The 24,386-nt window shown below is 44.8% G+C and overlaps 1 protein-coding gene and 1 non-coding gene across 2 annotated transcripts in view; both read right to left on the bottom strand.

Moving 5' to 3' along the window:
• The window catches only part of ABR (ABR activator of RhoGEF and GTPase), a 187,723-nt gene extending 185,972 nt beyond the window's left edge, over positions 1-1,751 (bottom strand). Inside the window, exon 1 of the mRNA XM_069603026.1 lies at positions 488-1,751. Coding sequence (XP_069459127.1) covers positions 488-1,544 — 1,057 coding nt within the window. The 5' untranslated portion in view covers positions 1,545-1,751. The remainder of the gene's footprint in view (positions 1-487) is intronic.
• Positions 1,752-13,053: 11,302 nt separating this feature from the next.
• Positions 13,054-13,160, bottom strand: LOC138415527 (U6 spliceosomal RNA). The gene has a single exon (XR_011247285.1). It is a non-coding gene; the product is annotated as a U6 spliceosomal RNA (small nuclear RNA).
• Between the last annotated feature and the right edge of the window lie 11,226 nt (positions 13,161-24,386).

The following is a 24,386-nucleotide window of genomic DNA, read 5'->3' as shown; positions in this document are numbered from 1 at the left end:
GAAGATTCGAGAGCCGTTCAGAATATTAAGTGGAAGTTTGAGACTTCCATATCGAGGAATCTGGGGAAATGGGAACCGCTGGAGTCTGTGCAGGGAAGGATATCCTCAGTTGTGGCGCCGGGGAACCTAGCCGACCTGCGAGGATGAGTTGGACGTGGGGGTGGCGGTGATGCTGCAATGAAGTAGAAAGGCTGAGGTCCCAAGCGATAGATTCCTCCCACAGTGTGGTCGAGGGCTTAATCTTTTCATCCCCTGTCATCGTCCTAATGTTTATTTCCTTAAACTCGCCCAACCGAAATCCACTTTGCACCATCTTTTTTTTTTTTTTTTAAGTTCTACAGGTGCCTTCAAGGTAAACACATAAATCTCATCTCCCTTCTGCTCAGGCGCCTGAGGCCAAACAGGACCATCTGGGTGTGCCAGGAAGGGGTGGGGGATTCAAGATACAGGATACAAGAGGCGAGGATGCACACAGGGGTGCGCCTACCTGCAAAAGAGCCGTCCTCGTGGTCGGAGCTGTTGCGGCTGCAGTCACTGCCCCTCTCGGGCGAGCTGTGGCTGGGCGAGTCCCGCTCGGGCAGCCCTAGGAACCTCTTGCGCCGCCACTGGGGGAGGTGCTCGCGAGCCCGACGCCGGAGGGGCTCCTCTGCCGCCGGGGGCGAGCCCCGCCCGTCCTTGGCCTCTGCCTCCAGTTGCTCCAGGTCCCGACTCCCGCGCACCTGCCGCCGGCCCCCGAGGATCAGGTGCATCCAGCGATGGGAACCGTATGCCCGCGCCGGCTTTTCGGCCTCATCGCAGGTCCCGGGCCGGCAAGGGGCCACAAGCAACTGGCTGAGGGCGAATTTCTCGTTCAGATCCACCATCTCGAAATCGTGGTCACTGCTGTCGCCCCCATCGTCCGCGCCCGAGGCGGCGTCCGCCTCGCCCTCCTCCGAGCCCCGCCCCGCGCGGAGCCCGGCGGACCGCTCCTCTCTCCCGGCGCTGGGAGCCGTGCCATGGTGGCCGGGGGGCGCGCAGTCCTCCCGGGGCCTGAAGAGGAGGCGAGGCTGCAGGAGCTGCTGGTGGATGGCGGCGGTCAGGCTGCGCACCGCGCCCCCGGCCCCCGCCGGCCCGGGCCACGTGGGAAGGTCCAGGCACGCGTAGGGGGGACTCTCGGTCTTGGCGGCCACCGCCGGGTCGGGGAGCCAGAGGCCCCGGGGGTCTCCATCACCGCCTCCCGCTGCGCCCTCCTCCTGGCGCTGCGGCCGCCGCGGCGGCTCCCGCTCCGGTCGGGCCGGCGCCGGCTCCTCCGCGGAGGCCCCCCCGCAGTCGCCGAGTCTGCCCTCCGGGCGCCCGCAGCCGAAGTCCCGCTTCTCCAGGACCGCCTGCAGGTAGACGGCTTTGAACTTCTCCTCGGCCAGCACCTGTTGCAGCCACTTCAGTTTGAGTTTGCTGCGCTCCAGCTCGCGTTCCATGTCCAGCACCGAGTCCAGCTGCATAACGGGCACCTCCTCCCCAGGGAACTCGGCCCGCCAGTGGCGCTCAAAGTCCTGGGGGTCCCACATGCCGGGCGCCCCTTCGGGCCTCCGGGGCCCAGCGCCTCCGCGCGCAGCGGGTTGGGGTCGCGCCCGGCTCTCTCCGCGCTGACGCAGTCGCCTGCTCTTCACTTCTGCTCCAGATAGAAAATAAGGGAAAAAATAATGATAATAAAGTTTTTTTCCCCTTCCGCCCTCGAGCCTTTTTCTTCTTCTTCTGGGTTTCGCCTCCCTGACGTCAGCGGCCACCGGCGGCGGCGGAGGTGGGGGCCCCGGGGCCCTGGGTCCGCCCCCGGGGGCAGGACGCGAGGAGCCCGCGGTCTGCGGCCCGGGCTCCGTGCCCGGCAGCCCCCGGGCTCCGACGTCTGGAGAGCCGCGGCGGGGGCGGAGCCTCGGGGCGCCTCTGGGCGGCGCGGGCAGCTGGGAGGCTGCGAGAGCGCCCGGCGGAGCGGGCCTGCGGAGCAGCCCACCCCGTAGGCGGCCTCCGTGGGCCCGACTCGCACCTTCCCGGCCAGTCCCGCTGCGCAGCTCCCGCCGCCACCGGCGCAGACCGCACAGGCTCTCCGCTCCCGAGCGCCGGGCCGCGCAGCCGGGGAGGTGAGAGCGGCGGGGAGGGAGCGCGCGGGGGCGCCCTGGGCCGCAGCCAACCTCCGCAGGCCCTCCGCAGTCTCGCCTGTCTGGGTCAGGGCGGCGCCTGGGACCGAGAAGGAAAAGGTGCAGGAAAGGCTATGTGGCCGTGCGGCGAGGGCAGGTGTCCAAGGGAGCCGTCGGCGAACCGGCCGGGTTGTTCCCCCCCACCCCCGGAATTTATTGAGGGCGTTGAACTAACTCTCTGGTGCCTCTCTGCCTCAGACGGTAAAGAATACGCCTCCAATAAGGGAGACTTGGGTTCGATCCCTGGGTTGGGAAGATCCCCTGGAGGAGTCATGGCAACCCACTCCAGCATTCTTGCCTAGAGAATCCCCATGGACAGAGGAGCTTGGTGGGCTACAGTCCATGGGGTCCCAAGGAGTCGGACACGACTGAGCGACTAAGCACACACACACAATTAACATGTCCAAAATTACAGAGCTCCTTAATCCAAAACTGGGGATGAGACTGTGTGTGTGTTTGAGATCCATTAAAGCTTTCTCTCCACTGCTCACTAGAGCTTTTCAGGGGAGACACAGGCAAGGATGACAGCTCCAAGTGGCTCTGCTTAGAGGCCCCTGTGGCTTCAAAGCTGAGGATACGCCCCTGTGACTCCTTGTGACTCAATCAAACCAGGGCTGGCAGGGGCTTAGACGCTGACCTGGGCGTCTAAGAGGACCCTCCACTTTGCTTCCTCTTTGTGGCCTCAACAATTCCTCTGAAAAGAAAAAGAAAGGAGCTGGGGACCGGGGGCTGGACGGACACTGCTCAAGTTGGGTGGAGGGAGGGCTCCCACCTCACCACCTCTTCACACCCAGCTGCACCCCTTCTCAGTGTCCTTGGGGAGGTCCCACTGTCTGCGGAGAGAGGGCCTGATCAACTGTCCCATGCTCTCTGCAAGGGAGGACCTTGTTGGTGACTCACATTTTCTTCATTTTAAGGATGAGGAATTTGATCCTGTAGGAGGCTTAAGTGACTTGGCAGCTAGGAATTCTTCCTGGCCACAGTGCCCTTTGGGGACTGGAGTTAAACTCAGTGACCCCTCCTCTCCAAGTTCTCGCCACTGGCTGCTCATATAAACCATCTGAACAGACCATCCTTCTCCCACCTTTCAATCCCTTTCAGGCTGTCCCTCAAGGCTGGTTAATGGAAAGGTATCAGAAAGATATTTCTTAACCACAAATGGGGCTTCCCTGGTGGGTCAGCAATAAAGAATCCGCCTGGAAAGCAGGAGACCGGGGTTCGATCCCTGGATGGGGAAGAGCCCGTGGAGGAGGGCATGGCTATCTAGTCCAATATTCTTGCTTGGAGAATCCCATGGACAGATTAGCCCGGTGGGCTATAGTCTGTGGGGTCACAAGAGTCGGACATGACCAAAGCGAACGAGCAGGCATGCAACCACAAACGAGATAGTATCACTCTTCTGTTCAAACCCTTCCCCACCCCCCACTCCCACCCCGTGGCTCTTCACACTTCCAGGATGGATGCAGTCCAGACTTCTCTCCCACAAAGGAGATCTTCCCAGTTTTGGTCTCTACCCACCTCTCTGCCTTCCTTGTAGGCTTTAGCTTTATCAACTCTATGCTGTCCCCAAAGACATCTTGTTCTTTTTTTTTTTTTTTTTACTTTATTTTTGGCTGTGTGAGGTCTTAGTTGCAGCACGTGGGATCTTTACTTGCAGCATATGGACTTCTGTTTGTGGCGCTCGGGCTTAGTTGCCCCGCTGTTGCTCTTAGGGTCCCAAATAGGGATCGAACCTGGGGGCCCCTGCATTGGAAGGCACTGGACCGCCAGGGAAGTCCCAAAGACATCATGTTCTTAAATGTACCGTTTTCCTCTTCCTTAGAACTCCTGTCCCTCCACACAGGCACAACTACCTGCTGCCTGGGGGACACCAACTCTCCTTTAAGATACGGCTCTATCTCTGAGAAACCTTTTCTGGTCCCTCTCCCTCCTCTTTGTGTCACACACTTCATCTTATACAAGTCTTTATCTTTTTGCCCTTGCTCCACTTTATGGCAATTATCAGTGACATCTTTGTTTCCCTTTCTTTCACAGCTGCTCTCAAGGTCAGGGATTCTGTCTTTTCCACGTGTGTATTCTTGCTGCTCCTTGCAGAGCATGATTGAGAGATAGCTGATAATTGTTGAATGAAATGAATGAATGAATGAACAGGCAGATGACTGGATTCTCACCTTGCAATTCCTACTCCAATTGTGAATCACTCCAGGCTGGGAGTTAATGTGCTTCCCACTGAGACTTCTCAACTCTGGCATTTCCTTCCTGGACAAAGTCTGTGTTTACTCAGTTTTCCAACATCCCTTCTTCCTTTTTCTTTCTTTCTTCTTTTTTAAAATTTGGTGTGTCACTGGTATGACTCATTACTATTTGTCTTTGTGACCGATTGTCATGGGGAAATGGATATGTTTTCAAATACATGAGTTGAGTGTCCAGCTCCTGTGATTTCTCAGTGCTTCACCTAGTCCCTCAAGCTGCTGCTTTTTCTCCCACCTTTGTTTCATGCTTTGAAGACATTGTCCCTACCTTCTTGAGGCCACCACTATCTTTGTCCACTGGGAGGGACTGAAGCACTGGACACAGCCAGCCAGTGCAGGGGTTTTCCATCAAGCAGAGTTCACAAGTATCTTGGCCTCTGTTAAGATGATGGCATCCAATCCAATCACTTCATGGCAAATAGATGGGGAAAAAATGGAAACAGTGACAGACTTCATTTTCTTGAGCTCCAAAATTACTGCCACCGGTGACTGTAGCTATGAAATTTAAAAAGATGTTTGTTCCTTGGAAGGAAAGCTGTAACAAATCTAGACAGCGTATTAAAAAGCAGAGACATCGCTTTGCCAACAAAGGTCCGTCTAGTCAAAGCTATGGTTTTTCCAGTAACCATGTATGGATGTGAGAGTTGGACCATAAAGAAGGCTGAGTGCTGAAGAACTGATGCTTTTGAACTGTGGTGCTGGTGAAGACTCTTGAGAGTCCCCTGGACTGCAAGGAGATCTAACCAGTCCATCCTAAAGGAAATCAGCCCTGAATATTCATTGGAAGGACTGACGCTGAAGCTGAAGCTCCAATAATTTGGCCACCTGATGCCAAGAGCAGACTCACTGGAAAAGACCCTGATGTTGGGGAAGATTAAGGGCAAGAGGAGAAGGGGGCAACAGAGGATGAGATGGTTGGATGGCATTGCTGACTTACTAAACATGAGTTTGAGCAAACTCTGGGAGATGGTGAAGGATAGATAAGCCTGGTGTGCTCCAGTCCATGGGGTCGCAAAGAGTCAGACATGAGTGAGCAACTGTACAACAACATGATTTCAGAATGGTGGAATTTGGCTGGCAGTTCAGTAGTTAAGACCCTGAGCTTTCACTGCAGGGGGTATGGATTCCATCCCTGGTCTAAGATCCTGCATGCTGCATGGTGCAGAAAAAAAAGCTTTCAGAGTGGGGGAGAAATGCAACATAGCAGAGACAGATAACCCCAGTCAACAGCATATTGATTGGAGGATGTTTCCATATTTAAATACAAAGGAAAAAACCCTACAAGTTCATATAAGCATCAATTTCTGAATTTGTAATTTCCCTGGGAGGATAGTTTCAACTCTGTCCTTTAATTAAAGCAGCAGTTGGATTCCCTTTTGGTCAAAGGAAGTGGTTACCAATACCACTAATTTTTTTCCACAAGGACCAATATAGCCAGAAATGCCAACATTCATCTTCTGTAAACAGATCCCAGGAGCAAACTTCATTGTCTCTAGCTGGTGGGTAGTTCAGTTTTATTACTTGGCTTTGGGTCATCATGGGGGCAAGGGTAGAGCGGCTGACATTTATTGAGTCCACATTTCTAGTGGCCATATGGCTTTGATTGCATTTAATTTCTCACCACAACCCTGTGAAGAAGGTGTTATTGTCAAGGTAGTGAGAGAGAGAAATGGAAGATTAAAGAGGTTAGAGGTCATACAGCTAATTTTCTAGAGTCTAAATCTCAGTAGCTTTGGTTTGGCCCAGGTGCATCTGTCATCAGCATTCATTCATTCAATAAATATTTGTTGAGCACCATTAACTTCCAGAGACTGGCAAATCAAGTTTAAACTTTGTAACCTGGCTTATCAGATTCTTCACAATGGATCCTCTGACCCCAGCTTACTTGTCCAATCGCATTTCTTGAATTTCTTCTGCTTGCTGCACCTATTCAGGTCCCCAGTCTGAGTAACCCTCTAAGAAGACACTTTCTGTGTTCTGTGCAACCTCCCTTTGGCCCATCGTGGATTTCTGCAGCAGGTGCAGCAGATAGTTCCCATGGCTGTTGGAGTCTCACCACAAACACCCACCCCTACTACTCTCCACTTTTATGCCCTAGGGTGTTTCTCAAGCATCCCAGATGGAAGCTTCTACAGGGGGCAAGTAATCCCTAGGGCATCCATGGCTGGTGGAAATGGGAACTGGTTGGTTAATAAATGCCGCAGGCTCCTGTCTTTGGACAGCCTGTCTGAGGCATATACTCTGCATCGTTGCTCAGAGATCTTCAAGAGGAATGACAATTGGTTCACAGTGGTAACCAAGCCATAATGGGCTCTCTATTGGATTTCCATTCTTGTCTGTCTCCATCTCCCTCACGCGCTTCCTGGAATAATCTCCTGACTATGGGACTTCCCTGGCGGTTCAATGGCTAAGACTTCACCTTCCAATGCAGAGTGTACAGGTTCGATCCCTGGTCAGGAAACCAAGATCCCACGTGCCACACAGTGAGGCCAAAGATTTTTTGAATTAATAAAATATAAAACAAAAGATTATAACAAAACAAAAACAGACCCAGAGATGCAGAAAACAAACTAGTGGTTCCCAGGGAGTTTGGGGGAAGAGGGGTAGGAGGAGGGGCGAGATAGGTAAAGGGGATAAAGAGGTACACACTACTCAGTATAAAGTAAAGAAGTTACAAGGATATAATTTATAGCACAGGGAATAGAACCAATATTTGATACTAACTTAATATGAAGTATTTTATAGTATTTTATAACAACTTAATATGAAGCTACCAGGGCTTCCCTGGTGGCTCAGTAGGTAAAGATTCTGCTTGTAATGCAGGAGATCTGGGTTCGATCCCTGCATTGGGAAGATCCTCTGGAGAAGGAAATGACAACCCACTCCAGCACTCTTGCCTGTAAAATCCCATGGACAGAGGAACCTGGCAGGCTACAGTCCATGGGGTTGCAAGAGTCAGACTTAGCGACTAAACCACCAAAACCAATATAAGTATAATCTAAAAGTATGGAATAACTATGCTGTACACTTAAAACTAATATAATATTTTAAGACAACTATACTCAAAGAAAAATAGAAAATCAATTGACCATGAACATACGGGTTTATTTCTGGACTCACAATTCTATTCCATTTATCTTTGCACTATTACCACACTGTTTTGATTACTGTAACTTTGTAGTAAGTTTTGTAATCAAAAAGTGTGCATCCTCCAACTTTTTTCTTCCTTTTCAAGATTGTTTTGTCTATTCTGAGCCTTTTGTATTTTCATATGAATTTCAGGATCAGTTTGTCATTCTGCAAAAGAAAATCAGAGCTTTCAACAGGGATTGTACTGAATCTGTAGATCAATTTGGGGTGTATTACCATCCCATCAATGTTAAGTCTTCCAATTTGTGACCATGAAATGCGTGCGTGCTAAGTTTGGTCATGTCTGCCTCTTTGCAATCCTATGGACTGTGGCCCACCAGGCTCCTCTGTCCATGAGATTCTCCAGGCAAGAATACTGGAGTGGGTTGCCGTGTCCTCCTCCAGAGGACCTTCCCAACCCAAGGACTGAACCCACATCTCTTATGTCTCCTGCACTGGGAGGTGGGTTGTGACCATGGGGTAGGTCTTAATTAATTTATGTAAGTCTTTTTTTTTTTAATGTAAGTCTTAATTGATTTCTTCCAGTGATGTTTAATAGTTTTTAACATATAAGTCTTATACCTCTTTGATTAAATTTTTCTTAAGTGTTTTATTATTTTTAACAATTGTAATAAAAACATATTACTCTCATTACCATTTTTAAGTGTACAGTTTAGTAATGTTAACTATATTCACATTGTTGTGTAGCAGATCTCTAGAACTTTTTAGCTTGCAAAATCGAAACTCTATATCCACGGAAGACCAAATCTCCATTTCCCCTTCCCCTCTCTCTCGCAACCACCATTCTATTTTCTGTTCCCATAATTTTGACTACTCTAGATATCTCATATAAGTGAGAGTATTTGTCATTCGGTGATTGATTTATTTCATTCACCATAACATCTTCAAGGTTTATCCATGTGGTAGCATGTGACAGGATTTCCGTTCTTAAGACTGAATAATATTCCATTGTATGTATATACCACATTTTCTTTATTCATTCATCTATCAGTGGACATTTGGGCTTTCACCTTTCGGTTATTGTGAATAATCTTTCAGGGAACATGGGTGTGCAAATATCTCTTGAGATCCTGCTTTCAATTCTTTTCAATATACATCCAGAAGTGGAATTGCTGGATCATATAATATTTCTATTTTTAGCATTTTGAGGAATCTCTATACTGCTTTACATAGTGTCTGCACCATTTTACATTCCTACCAGCAGCACAGAAATGTTGCTGTATCACCACATTCTCACCAACAATGGTGGGTTGGTTTTTTTTTTGGATGTTGTTTTTCTGGTGGTCATCCTAATGGGTTATGAGATAATATCTCAATGTCATTTTGATTTGTGTTTCTCTAATGATTGTGATATTGAGAATTATTTCATATGTTTGTTGGCCATTTGTATACCGACTCTGGAGAAATGTCTCCTCAGGTCCTTTGTCCATTTTTTTTTTAAATTAGGTTTACCTGTCTTTTAAAAATTAGTTATTAATTAATTTGGCTGCACTGGGTCTTAGTTGTAGCATGTGGGATGTAGTTCCCTGACCAGGGATAGAACCCAGCCCCCCTGCATTATGAGAACAGTCTTAGCCACTGGACCACTGGGGAAGTCCCCTTGGAACTCTTTTCAAAGATCATTTGACCATAATGTAAGGATTTATTTCTGGGCTCTGTATTTTGTTCCATTGGACTATGGGTCTATCTTTTATGCCAGCACCAGTTTTGTTTTTTTTTTTTTTTTACTGTGGCGTTGTAAACATTTTGTTTTACAATAAGAAAATTTGCACTCTTCCCAATGAATTAAAATTTGCTATTAAAAAAATAAGCTCAAATAGGTCTTGGAGATCTTTCTATGACAATACACATTGTGTGACTTTTTTTTCCTGACACCAATCAATTTTACAATTCTCAGACACGAACAGTTTAATTCAGTTCTGACACCAACTTCCTGAAGTCAGATTCCACAGGGTAAGGACTCAGTCCCACAAGGCTGCCCCTATTTCAGAAAATGAAACTGAAATGTTAGTTGCGTAGTCGTGCCTGACTCTTTGTGATCCCATGGACTGTAGCCTGCCAGGCTCCTCTGTCAAAGGGATTCTCCAGGCAAAAAACTGGAGTGGGTTCTTTACCATCTGAGCCACTTTGGAAGGGACTCCCTATTTCAGATGCCAGCTACAAATGGGGTGCCCAAGCTACCTACACTTCTGCCCAGTGAATTACAAATCTAGGAATTCCTATGCCCCACCCCAGATTTGATAATTTGCTGAAACAACCCACAGAACTCAAGAAAACATTATATGTACTATTACAAAGGATACAAATGAACAGTGAGGTGAATAGGTATATAAGGGGAGATCTGGAAAGTCCTGAGTGCAGCAGCCTCTACCCCCATAGGGTTGGGACTCACACCCTCCTGGGATACGGATATGCTTGCCAACTCAGAAGCTTTCTGAATTGTGCTGTTTAGGGGTTTTTATGGAAGTTTCATTATGCAGGCATGATGGTTTAAATCACTGGTCATTGGTAATGAATCTCCAGGTCCTCTCTCCTCCCAAGTGGGGGAGGGGAGGCGCTGGAAGTTCTAAGCCTCTAATCTTGTGGTTGGTTTCTTTGGCCATGGGTCCCCATCCTGAAGTTATCTAACTCCCAATCTGGAGTCATCTCACTAACTTACAATAGACAATAAATTCCAAGGGTTTTAGGAACTCTGAGCCACAGACAAAAAATAAATATTTATTTTTTATTTTACCACAGGTATGGACCTTTCTCATTATTTTTAATAGCTTCATGGCAATCCATTGTACAGATATACCATCATTTATTTAAACATCTCCTGTTGACAGACCTTGCAGGTGTTTGCCTACTCCTGCAAATGCTAACAGTAGTTTGAGTTTATTGAAATATCCGCTATTGATGGCTGTTGTCGTTATTTGCCATTTTCTTCCAATCACTAACAATGTCACAGGAAACATCCTTGTTGAGTATTTCTTTAGGTTACATTCTCCAAAGTGAAATTCCTGAGTCAGAGTGCATGTTCCCTGGACATTTGGATAGACACTGCTAAATTGTCCTTAAAAATCCTGTACCAATCTGTACTCACATTAGTAGTATATGAAAGAGACCATTTCACTAGACCCTTACTGAAATTGGGCTTCCCTGGTGGCTTAGAGGTTAAATAAAGCATCTGCCTAGAATGCGGGAGACCCGGGTTCGATCCCTGGGTTGGGAAGATCCCCTGGAGAAGGAAATGGCAACCCACTCCAGTACTCTTGCCTGGAGAATCCCATGGAGGGTGGAGCCTGGTAGGCTACAGTCCATGGGGTCACAAAGAGTCAGACACGACTGAGCGACTTTACTTTACTTTACTGAAATTGGATGTTTCAACTTTTAGAAAAAATTTTGTTGTGGAAAATTTCATATACTAAAAAAGATGATTATAAGGATTTCTTATTGCCCATCACCCAGTTTGAACTCATGGCCAATCTTATTTCATCTAAACTTCCATCCTCTTCCTACTACCACTGGAGTATTCTGAAGGAAATCCCATGACATTAAACATTTCATCTGTAAATGATTCAGTATGTATTTATATTATAGGAATCTTAACAAAAATAATCATAATCCCGAGGTGACAACTCAATAAATTAACAATGATTCCATATTAGATGAATGGATAAAGAAGATGTGGTACAAATGATGGAATACTACTCAGCCATGAAAAAGAATGAAATAATGCAGCAATGTGGCTGTAACTAGGAATTATCATACCAAGCGAAGCAAGTCAGAAAGAGAAAAACAAATACCATGTATGATCACTTATAGATGGAATTTCTAGGTAACAGAAGCAGACTCACTCACAAAGAATACACTTGTGGTTGCCTGAGGGAGAGCAGGCGGGGAAGGGGTGGATTGGGAGTTTGGGATTAGCAGATACAAACTATTATATATAAAATGGATAAACAGCAAAGTCCTACTATATAGAACAAGGAACTATATCAAACATCCTGTGATAAACCGTAATGGAAAAGTATGAAAAAGAATGTATTAAAAAAAAAAAAGAATGTATATACATATATGCCTGAATCACTTTGCTGTACAGCAGAAATTAAAATTTTAATGAAAACATTAAAAAACATTATTAATCAATTATATTTCAATAAAGAAATTTTCTTAATATCATCAACTATCAGTCTTAAATTTCCCTATTATCTCATAATTTTATTGGCAATTTGTTTGAATCAGGGTTCACAACACTCCATATTACAGTCTATAAGCCTCTTTTTAACAGTTCTCCTTCCATGTCTCCTCAACCCCTCCTTCTTCTGTCCATGAGATTTATTTGTTAAAGAAATTAGATGGGTTATCCTGTAGAGTTTCCCAGTCTGTATTTTGCTGTTGGGAACCTCATGGTATCTTTTAATATGTCCCTCCTGTGAACTGGTAGTTAGACCTAAAATCCTGATCAGATTTAATTTGGGAAGGGGGCAGGACTGTTCTGTGAGGCTTCCCTGGTGGTTCAGCTATAAAAAATCTGCCTGCCAATGCAGGAGACGTGGGTTCGATCCTTGGGTTGGGAAGAGCCTCTAGAGAAGGAAATAACAACCCACTCCAGTAATCTTGCCTGGAGAATCCCATGGAGAGAAGAGCCTGGCGGGCTGCAGTCCGTGGGGAAACAGTCAGACATGACGTAGCGACTAGACCACACGAGGACTGCTTTTTAAGTGGCGTTGTCTTCTTGCCTCAGATGGCGATTGTGCCAACGTGTCTTTTCTTGTGATGTCAGCAGTCCTTCGTGACGACTGCAAACACTGTTCAATGCCATCATTCCTTCTCGTAGCAGAGAAATTGCCCCTCAGCAGCTATTGGTTTCCCCAGAGGCACAGTTCATACAGGAAACACATAATGATTACTTTTTACCTTTATTTCCAATTTTTAAAAACAATGAGTTGGTTCAGTAGTATCCTCGAAGGCAACCAATGAGGTTTTCTTTTGTTCTGAAGCGTTTTTAGCGTAATGATAAATTCAGGGATTTTAAGTGTATTTAGGGATTTTGTTCTACTGCAGTTCGTCCCATCTTTGGCCAGAGGGAGATTCTTCAAGCTAACTTCTGAGGCCTTTTGACAGCATTCCAGTAGTCTGATAGTTTTGTTGCTTTCTTGTTTCACAAGATGTTTCAGGCTTATCTGATAAATTCCCTGTCCCAGACAAAAAATCAGCTGTTTCTCCAGAGTGCTCCGGTTCTTCTTAGTGGGAGATGGCATTTGAAGACTTCAGTCAGGGTAGTAGAGGTGTTTATTGCTTTGGACAGGTCATTACTTATAGGTCTTTTCATTACATATTTAAACTATGTCATGAGTTTATAGTGCAACTTGAAGTTAATATTCAGGATGACAGAATTTTTACTTACTCTCAATGATCTCACTTTCTCTTTCTCCTTTTTCCTCCTCAATAAAGAGGCCTGTTCTCAATAATACTAATTTGATTAGCTTTTCATACAACAACCCACGGGATTTGTCATGAATTTGCATGTCATCTGTGCCCAGGGACCATGCCAATCCTCACTGTAACATTCTAAATTTAGTATATGTGCTGCTAAAGTGAGAACAAACTTTATCATCTTTTTTTGGAGGGGCACACCAGGTGGCTTGCAGGATCTTAGTTCCCTGATCGGGAACAAAACCCACATCCCCTGGAGTGGAAGTGCAGACTTTTAACCACTGGCCCGCCAGGGAAGTCCCCCAAATTTATGATCTTTACCAAACTGAAAGGAGAAAAATTGTATCTCATTCTGGTTTTATTCTGCATTTCTTCTCTGGTGATTAATGAAGCTGAGCGTGTGTTTTTTTCATCACCAGCAAATCCCTGGTTTAAATCTCTTCCCAATTGTTGGTATTCTCCGTGACAGCATTTCCAGAATTTCAGCCACTTGCTTATATAGTATGTTCTTTCCCCAACTAACAAATCACCCATGCGATTATTGACTGAATACATTTTTAGTTTCTGAGCCCCCACCCCAGTAGCCATATACAAACATCATGAACATGAACAGATTTGGTGTCTACTTATACACTTCCCTAACCCACATGAACATAAACACATTACTCTTAAAATTTAAAAAGTGAGTAGGTACCGAAATCCCACCTGTGGTTTGAGCCCCAAGCTTTGGAAATCACTACCCTAAAGGCTTTGACATTCTGTGATGGAAACGGGAGGAGAGACGTTGGTCATGGTCCTATACCCACATACCTTTCATGAGAAAGACCACGTTCTGAAAGAAGTGAGACCAAATGCCCACCCCCACTGGAGGCAGCTGCTCAATAGCAACAGTGTGTTTTACCATCTCATGCAGAAAAGAGAAGCTGGGACTTGATTTGCAACACTGTTGAGAGCCACCTGTTGGTCTTGGGGAAACCACCCCCACCCACTCTGGCCCTTGGTTCCCCCATCTGTAAAATGCAGAAGTTGGAGGAAATGACTTGAAATCTCTTCCAGGTTTGAAGGCAAGGTATGTCAACCCCTTCCCTCTTCGTGCACTGAAAGTTCCTAGTTTAGAAACATTTGCTCCCACCTGAGTTCCTGGCTCAGGACTGGTGGTGGGTGGTTCCAGTCCCTGCCAGCAGGCCTCTCTCTTGTCACAGGCAGAGGACTGACACCTAAGCAGTTCACTGGCTCCTGAGCACAGGGAGACCAAAGGGCAGCTAAAGAGTTAACACAGCCCCGTCCAGACCCCAGAGGTGCTGAGGTCAGGACAGTGTGGGCTGTGTGATCACCAGAGGGAGAGACTTGCCATCAGGTGGGCAGACGGTTCCTGTGTTTCTAACACAGGAAGAAAGGAAAAGAGTGAAGGAGAGCAAGATAATCAAAGCTGTTTCTCCGGGAGGTGGGGATGATGGGGCCGGAGGGTGATCTCCAGCCTTGAACACACAAGAATACACAGAGGTGAGCTTCTCTCACAGAGCAAAGGCTAAAAAACAAAACAAAACAAAACCCACCCAAAACAAACCAAATAAAGTGCCTTGAGGTATTTCATTAGTCAGGGCACAGAATGGAGGCCCCTGGCCTCAGCCAACAAGGTGTGTCTTGCTAAGAAAAACATCACCACCTGAGATTACCAGAACATTGCATGTCAGTCATATTTCAGTTTTTAAAAGGGAAAGAAAAACAATACATTGTTCGGCAGCACGTGTGCCTCATGTTATCTGTAGAGGAAAAGCTGAGTTACCCGTGAGGGTATCTTCTATGGGGATGATCATGCAGCTTAGAGGGGTGTAAACTGCACTCAGTCTGCAGGGACCATCACGGGGAGCTAGGTGGCTCGCACCATCTCTAAGAGCAACAGATGGACCCATGGGGTGGGTCGTTTTCTCAGATAGCTACAGATGCAGAGGTAGCCAAAGGTCGCTCCGGACCGTGGGTCAGGTGACCCGTGTGGGACATGAAGCTCAGCTCCAAACGGTCAGTGCTGTGGCTACCCAAGCATCCTGTGATCAACCAACGCACACAACCCTGACACAGAGAATCTCTTCTACATGCCACGCCCACAGAAGATGCCGTTCTGTTCCAGAGGAAGTCTTATCTTCTCACCAGAACAGTGTCCAAGACCTACTGTCATATTTACTATTTTGTGTTGGTATTTAAAATCTCTGGTCACTTCCTTGGGGGGTGGGGTGGGGTGTGTGTGTCATCTAGAGAGAGAATCTTCCTTTTGGGCCCCTTTCCTCAAGTACTGGGGAAGGGTTGAATCCTAGATCATGTTTGACTATTTTCCTGGGTGTTGTTTTCCTGCCATAGGTTATTCTCCTTTGAGACTGCTGCCACCCTCGCATGTCCCCAGAGTCACTGTGAAAGATTCAAGGGGTATCAGGAAGTTTCTTTATACCTTCCCAATAGTTCTCCTCCCTGCTGAGAAAATAGCTGAGGTTCCTTAAACTAGATCGGGCCTTACATTCTGCATCAGGAAGTTTATTCTGTAAAAAGCCAGACAGTAAATATTTTAGGTGTTGTGGGTCATACAGTCTCTGTTCTGACTACTCAACCCTCTGCTTAGGGCTAGACAGCAGCCATAGATAACGGGTAAATGAATGAGCACAGTTGTGTTCCAATAAAGCTTTATGTACAAAAGCAGAAGCAGACATGGGCTGCTGGCCAAAGGTTGCCCATCCTCTGTAAGTATTTTACACTTACAGAGAAGGGGAGTGGGATGGGGTAGGGGGAGCTGATATTTACAGGGTATTTACCACACACTAGGCACTATACTTGCACCTTCATACATGGTAATATATACATATATGTATTTTTTATTTTTTGGCCTTGACACATGGCATGTGGAATCTTAGTTCCTCAAAGATGGAGCCTGTACCCCCTCCATTGGAAGCATGGAGTCCCAACCACCACTGACTGCCAGGGAAGGGCCATACATTGTATTTCATTTGGTTGTCACAAAAATCACAGTGTAGAAGGTATAATCAAGGTCCATATTTTGTAGCTGAGGAAACTGAGGCTTAGAGAGGTTAAATAACTTGACTGAGGTCGCTCAGCTGTTAGCAGGATCTGATATGGTATGTGATGTATGTGAGGTTCTGAGGCCTGTGCTCTTTCTGCAGAAACAAAGATGTGTAGAATGCTGGAGCTCACGAAATCCAACGTCCTCATTTTGTAGAGGAAGTGAGAATAATAGGGGGAAATCAGATCAAGACTAACTGTCTTCTTTAATTTATAAAAGAATGGCCCTATTGCTGTCACCTGGGGCATGGAAGCTCCTCCCCCCTACCCCCGAATAAGGAGTCTTCAGTAGGGACTCTCACTTCCTTGGGGCAGACACCAAACTTCCTCTTCACACGCTTTCCATTCCCCCATCCTTATCCTCTGCTGAACATCCAGTAACACGTCATGGAGACAGCTAACAATTTTCTCTCACTGGAAGATCTGTATTTCTCGTAGCATTGATTATGGAGGCTTGAATTAGCTGGACAACTTTATGTTGCAAATAACTTAAATTCCACCCCAAATTGGCTTAAAAAATAAGTCATTTAACTGAACAAAAATTTATGTAACTGAACAGTTCGGAGATGGGACTAACTTCAGGTGGGATTTGATATAGGTTCAAACAATGTGCCCAGAACCCAACTTCTCTCTGCTTGTTTCTCAAGATCCTGTTTTAATCTTAGGCACACTCTCCCTCATGGTAGCAAAATGGCTGCCAGGCATTCCTGAGGGTAATCCTTTTTTATTTGCATACTTTCCCCCACGACACAAAAGGATGTTCGTCCTTCCCTGAAACCCCAGCAAACATTTTCTTGCATCTTATTGGCTTGAGTTAACTACCCATTTTCCTGGATCATGGAACAAGCAAGAGAGTTCCAGAAAAACATCTATTTCTGCTTTATGGACTATGCCAATATGGGCTATAAAAAATATATATATATGTATATATATTACCATATATGAAGGTGCAAGTATAGTGCCTAGTGTGTGGTAAATACCCTATAAATATCAGCTCCCCCTACCCCATCCCACTCCCCTTCTCTGTAAGTATAAAACACTTACAGAGGATGGGCAACCTTTGGCCAGCAGCCCATATTTGACTATGCCATATTTGACTGTGTGGATCACAATAAACTGTGGAAAATTCTGAGAGAGATGGGAATACCAGACCACCTGACCTGCCTCTTGAGAAAGCTGTATACAGGTCAGGAAGCAACAGTTAGAACTGGACATGGAACAACAGACTGGTTCAAAATAGGAAAAGGAGTATGTCAAGGTTGTATATTGTCACCCTGCTTATTTAACGTACATGCAGAGAACATCATGAGAAACAATGGACTGGAAGAAACACAAGTTGGAATCAAGATTGCCAGGAGAAATATCAATAACCTCAGATATGCAGATGACACCACCCTTATGGCAGAAAGTGAAGAGGAACTAAAAAGCCTCTTAATGAAAGTGAAAGTGGAGAGTGAAAAAGTTGGCTTAAAGTTCAACATTCAGAAAACGAAGATCATGGCATCTGGTCCCATCACTTCATGGGAAATAGATGGGGAAACAGTGGAAACAGTGTCAGACTTTATTTTTGGCGGCTCCAAAATCACTGCAGATGGTGACTGCAGCCATGAAATTAAAAGATGCTTACTCCTTGGAAGAAAAGTTATGACCAACCTAGATAGCATATTCAAAAGCAGAGACATTGCTTTGCCGACTAAGGTCCATCTAGTCAAGGCTATGGTTTTTCCAGTAGTCATGTATGGATGTGAGAGTTGGGCTGTGAAGAAAGCTGAGTGCCAAAGAATTGATGCTTTTGAACTGTGGTGTTGGAGAAGACTCTTGAGAGTCCCTTGGACTGCAAGGAGATCCAACCAGTCCATTCTGAAGGAGAACAGCCCTGGGATTTCTTTGGAAGGAATGATGCTAAAGCTGAAACTCCAATACTTTGGCCACCTCATGTGAAGTGTTGACTGATTGGAAAAGACTCTGATGCTGGAAGGGATTGGGGGCAGGAGGAGAAGGGGACAACAGAGGATGAGATGGCTGGATGGCATCACTGATTCAATGGACGTGAGTCTGAGTGAACTCTGAGAGTTGGTGATGGACAGGGAGGCCTGGCGTGCTGCGATTCATGGGGTCTCAAAGAGCTGGACACGACTGAGCGACTGAACTGAACTGAACTGAACTACCCATTTTAAACCAATCATTGAATCCAGGGGTCAGGACACTCTGTCTTAAGCTAAATCAGGATCCATCCCTGGAACTGAGAGGTGGGGTTGGTTGTACTTAAACCACATGGCTGAGAACCAGAGAAGGGTTAATCTCCCTTGAGAAATTAGGGTGGTATTGACAGAAGAGAGTTGGCAAACAAAAAGACTCTGGGTTAAGCTAAGGGTCCTCTAAGAGCTCTCCCATTTCCAAGGGTTCACTGCTTCACTCTTTCTCCTCCTCAGGCAGAGCAAGCTATTTTTGCATCAAGATCCCTCCCCGTCTTCCTAGAGACAAGGGTGAGCCTCTTCTGCCATCTTCCTGGCAACAAGCCACAACGCCAGTTGCACACAGGGTGAGCGTGTGGTGGCTGTGTTCCTAACGGACACTTCTTAGTGGCTGAGTGTTGGACTTCTCAAGTGACCCACTCTAGGAGGGTTTTGAAGACTTTTTTTTTTGACGTGGAGCATTTTAAAAATATATTTACTTTTATTTATTTGGCTGTGCCGGGTCTTAATTGTGGCACATGGGATGTTTGACTTTTCATTGCCACATGCGAGATTTTTAGTTGTGGCCTATGGGATCTAGTTCCCTGACCAGGGATTGAACCCAGGACCCTGCATTGGGAGCGCTGAGTCTTAGCCACTGGACCACCAGGGAAGTCCTGATACGGACCACTTTAGAAGTCTTTATTGAACGTGTTACCATATTGCTTCTGAATGTAGGATCTTAGCTCTCCTTCCAGGGATTGAACCACTTCTCCTGCATTAGAAGGCAAAGTCTTAACGGTTGGATCACCAGGGAAGTCCTTGTAGGAGCGTTTTGAAATGTTTTGAGCGGAGGAAGCAGCCTTGACAACAGCCACTCACCCACTGTTCAGGATGAGTAGAAACAGATGTCAGAGAAGTGAGCAGGGCAGAGTGCTTATTTCACAAATCCACGGATGCCTTGGCTCATTTTTAATGCTATTTAGGATGTCCCTGCCCAGAAGCTCTCTCAGAAGAGGTCAGAACACAATCAGCAAATCACCAAGCTTGCCAGCCTTTTTCAGAGTTCACAGTATCACAGCAAGTGATACATTAGGGCACCACAGGGCATCTTTGCTAAATGCCAAAAATCCCATGATATTAAGAGGCACAGCTCAGGTTCCAATTTACCTGTGAGCAGGTAGAAGCTGAAGGCTCATCTGTGTTTCCCATGGGGGAAGGGAGAGGAGGAGTGCCAGGCATCCTTTGAAATCCTGACAGCCCTGAAATGAAGACTGACCTGAAATATAAACACAGCTGCGGATCATTTGTAGGGGAAAAAGTGGGAGACGTCAAAGTTCGTGGCATTCAGTGGCCTCCAGTTCATTTTGGTTGTGATGTATTTATGTATAGCCCGTGCTTGGCTGTCTTATGTTGTTTGTATTTTAACTTCCTGATTTTCCTTTTAGTCAAGAGTTTTCACAACCAGTCCTTAATCTTTGAGGAGTGTTTCTCTAGTTAGCACAGGTGGTTAAAAGTCAAAACAAGGTTTTGTCCTTGTTTTCTCTCCCAAGTATATGTCCCCCCAAAAACTGAAAGCAAGGGTATCAAACAAATATCAAACAGATACTTGTAGGCCAGTGTTCATAGCAGTGTTATTCACAGTAGCTGCAAAGTGTGAAGAACCCAAATACCCATCAACTGAGGAATGAAGAGCTGAAACGTGATTTATACAAAGGAATATTATTCAGTCATAAAAGAATGAAATTCTGGTGCATGCCACAACATGGTTTCTACAATTTCTCTCCCAGGTATATGTTCCCCCCAAAAAACTGAAAGCAAGGATATCAAACAAATACCAAACAGATACTTGTATGCCAATGTTCAGAGCAGTGTTATTCACAATAGCTGCAAAGTTGGAGGGGGAGCATCTTCTTTCCCTGAAGGTGAGCAGTTAATTCTACCAGCTGACAGCAGCAGTCTGACCATCTCTGGTGCTTTGGGTCTCAGCTCAGAGGCTGAGGTGAGAATTAGAAAGGGGAGCAAATTGTTCTGAAGCAGGATTGGAGAATGGATGTGGCTTTCCCACACCATTGCCTCTGATGAATGATCACAAATTAGAAAGGAGGAAAAGCCTGGGATTTAATTGCATTTTGAGAGCTTCCCTGGTGGCTCAGATGGTAAGAATCTGCCTGCAATGCAAGAGACCCGGTTTCGATCCCTGGGACAGGAAGATCCCCTGGAGAAGGGAACGGCAACCCACTCCAGTATTCTTGCCTGGAGAATTCCATGGACAGAGGAGCCTGAGGATACAGTCCATGGGGTTGCAAAGAGTCAAACTCGACTGAGCGACTAATACCCTAACACACACAACGTGGATGAACTTTCAAAATATTACCCTAAATGAGATAAACCAGACACAAAGGGACAAATACTATATGATTCCACTTCTAGGAGGTCCCTAGAGTAGTCAGGTTCATAGAGACAGAAGTAGAACAGTGGTTACCAGGGGCTAGGGACAAGGAGGGAAGAGGAATTGTTAATGGGTACAGAGTTTCTATTTGGGAAGATGGAAAATTTCCGGAGATGGGTGGTGAAGACGGTTGCACAACATTTTGAATGTACATGATGCCATTGAATTATACACTTAAAAATGGTTAAAATGCAATGAAAAAAGTGGAAAACACTTAAAAATGGTTAAAATGCATACAAGACTATAATTCAAAAAGACATGTGCACCCCTGTGTTCACAGCAGCAATACTCACAATAACCAAGATAGGGAAGCAACCTGAGTGTCCATCAGCAGATGAATGGATGAAGATGTGGTGCAGGCTATACAATGGAATACTACTCAGCCACGAAAAAGGATGGACCAATGCCATTTTCAGCAACATGGGTGCCACTACAGGTTATCATACTACGTGAAGTAAGTCAGGAAGAGAGAGACAAATACCATATGATCTCACTTGTCTACGGAATCTAAAATATGATACAATTGAACCTGTCTATGAAACAGAATCATGGACGTAGAGAGCAGTCTATTGGTTGCCGAGGGGGAGGAGGATGAGGGAGGGGTGGAGTGGAAGGCTGGAGTTAGCAGATGTAAGCTTTTATATAGAGGATGGATAAACAACAAGGTCCTACTATATAGCAGAGAGAATAATATTCAGTGTTCTCTGATAAACAGTAACTGGAAAGAAATATGCGAAAGAATGTACATATAGGTACAACTGAATCACTTTTCTGTACAGCAGTAACGAACACAACACTGTAAATCACCTCTACTTTGATTTAAAAATGATTAAAGTCACTAATTTTATATTATGTATATTTTACACACAATTTAAAATGGTTTCTTAATCAAACTTAGAGATAAACATCTATGTTGGGGCCTGTTAGTTCTATTTTGTCTCATAAACCCCATCAGCCCCAACCCAAGCCCAGCTGGTGATTAGAAATTAGTACCTTTGACCAGAAGAGAGATCGTCTCGGGACACGCTCTTCTGGTTGCTGGGAAATAGAATCCATTTAATAGTGGGTTAGAACAGCGATGACACTGAAGCTTACCCCTCAGTGTAAGCTAAATAAGGTGTAAGTAAACAAGGCACCCACACGGTTCAAACATCCAATAAAACAAAGCACAGGTAGTAAAAAGGCTCCCTCCCACCCTTTTCCCATCCATCCAGTGCCATGTCCTTCAATAGGTGAGTCCTGGTTTCAGTTATTTTTTTTAACCATCTATGTGTATATGTATATGCATACAAGCTACTATGAAAGTGTTAGTTGTTGGTCATGCTCAACTCTTTGTGACCCCATGGACTGTAGCCTGCCAGGTTCCTCTGTCCACAGAATTCTCCAGGCAAGAATACTGGAGTCGGTAGCCATTCCCTTCTCCGGGGGATCTTCCCAACCCAGAGAGTAAACCTGGGTCTCCTGCATTGCAGGCAGATTCTTTACCATCTAAACCACCAGGGAAATCAAGCTACTATGGGTATACATTATGTCCCCCCCCTTTTTTTTAACCCAAAAGGTAGCACACTTCTCTGACTTTTTGTTGTTGTTGTTAGAATGTGTCTTGCTGAACTTTCCATAAAATATCAAATACATAAGGAGTTTCCTTAACTCTCTTTTTTATAGCTGTATAATACTCCAACACATGGCAGAAACATCATTTATTCCTTATTATTGAACACTTAGCTGTATCCATTCTTTTGCCATTACATAATTATAATGGATAGCCTGCATGAATATCATTTTGCACATGTGTAAGGATATCTGAAGGAAAAAAATTCTGTGATGACTAGATCAGAGGATATAAACATTTGTAATTTTGATAAATATTGACAAATTGCCCTTGATAGGGGAGTCAATCTACTTTCCTACTGGCAATGTGTGAGAATGGTTGTTTTTTGGCCTATGCAGTGATATCAAATTTATGGATTTTTACCAGCATAATGGGTGAAAAGTGAAATCTCAGTGTGGTTTTAATTTGCATTTCTCATATGACTAGGGTTGAGCATCTTCTTATAATAAGAGCCATTTCTCTTTTCTTTTTTTTTTGTGGTCCATCTGTTTATATCTTTTGCCCATTTTTCTCTTAGGCTAGTAATCTTCTCTTCAAATAGTATGGAAATTAACTCTTTGCTTATAACTTGAGTTGAACATATTTTTCCTGGTTTATCATTTGTCATTTGACTTTATGTTTTGCCTTGCAATTTTTTTGCTGCAACCTGCTGCATTTGAAATCTTAGTTCCCTGACTAGAGATCAAACCCTCGAACCTGAGTCCCCTGCAGGGAAGCGTAGAGTCTTAACTACTGGACTGCCAAGGAAGTCCCACAAAAATTTTTATGTAGCCAAATTTATCGATTTCTTTTTAGTGACTTTTGGATTTTGTGATATGAGATAGACCTTGCTTCCTTTGGAGTTACAAGAGAATCTTCTCATATTTTCTTCTATTACTGTCATGATTTCATTTTTCTTCCACTTCAAACTTTAATTGGAATTTATCCTCACATGTAATGTGAAGTCTGAATCCAATTTTGTTTTCCACTGACTACCCACTAGTTCCAATACTACATGTTAAAAAATCCATCTGTCCCCTCACTGCTTCCAGATTCTATTTGAATTAAATGCTATGGGATGGAGTGGTTTACCAGAGTCCCTATCCCAGTTGGTTCCATCTTTTGAGCCCAATCACTAAGGGACTGCAAAAAAGCACATTTTAGACCTTTAGCAAATTTTCTGGAAAATGCAACCCCAAGTGCTATGCTCACCAATCTGCATTCCCAACCTCTCCCAGACCTCACTCAGTAATTGATCCTTATCTCATAACCCTTTGATGCTTTAAAAAAATAATTTCATTATTCTTTGTCTAACCAAGATTTTTCCTTGTGGAAAGTTTTCTTCTAAATTACCTAGTCCACTACCACCAGAAGAGGAAGTTCTGGGTTAGGAGGTAGAAGTCCATATATCAAACCACCCTTGAATACTTGGGATGAACTCCATGTGATATATTAATTTTAATATGCTATATTCTTTTAATTAATACTGTAACTGAGCTTTTTGCATTAATATTTATTAATGAGTTGCACCTATATTTATATATTTAGTGAAATCTTCACTGGACTTGTGCTCATATTTCTAAAAATTTTGGAAATTTTTATTCTTTTTCAGTAACATGTAACATTTCAGTAACATGTAACAAAAGCCCTGGGATTATCTCCTCTTGAAAGGTTTCGTAGAATTCCCCTGTGAAACCATGTAGTACAATGATTTTAATTGCAGTCATTGGGACCCTTGCTGGGGGGCTATGGAGGGAAGAAATGTAATCTACAATATAGACAGTATTTTATTCACACCAGTGCACACAGCTGGAGCTGCAGTAATTGTGTGATCTAAAAAAATTTAATTCTAGTAAATTTTCAATACCATGAAATTATAAAGATTAAATTTTTGTGGGTTTTTTTTCCTGTTTTGCTCCAAGAGTCAAAAAGCATATAAGTCTTTTCATTTACTTATTTCATGCTCTAGCTTTTTCAGAGATCAAAATATGTGCATTAAACCACTTCCCAAACATTTATTCCGCCTTTCTTGGCCATCAGAGCTGTAGAGATACATATAGTTGCTTCAGGCCATAACGATAACCCTTCCTCCAATACCCAAAGCTAATCTTC

Source organism: Ovis canadensis, chromosome 11, assembly GCF_042477335.2.
Source record: "Ovis canadensis isolate MfBH-ARS-UI-01 breed Bighorn chromosome 11, ARS-UI_OviCan_v2, whole genome shotgun sequence".
Taxonomy (NCBI): Eukaryota; Metazoa; Chordata; class Mammalia; order Artiodactyla; family Bovidae; genus Ovis; species Ovis canadensis.
Note: the sequence above shows the minus strand (reverse complement) of the source record. Positions and strands in the feature narration are given on the sequence as shown.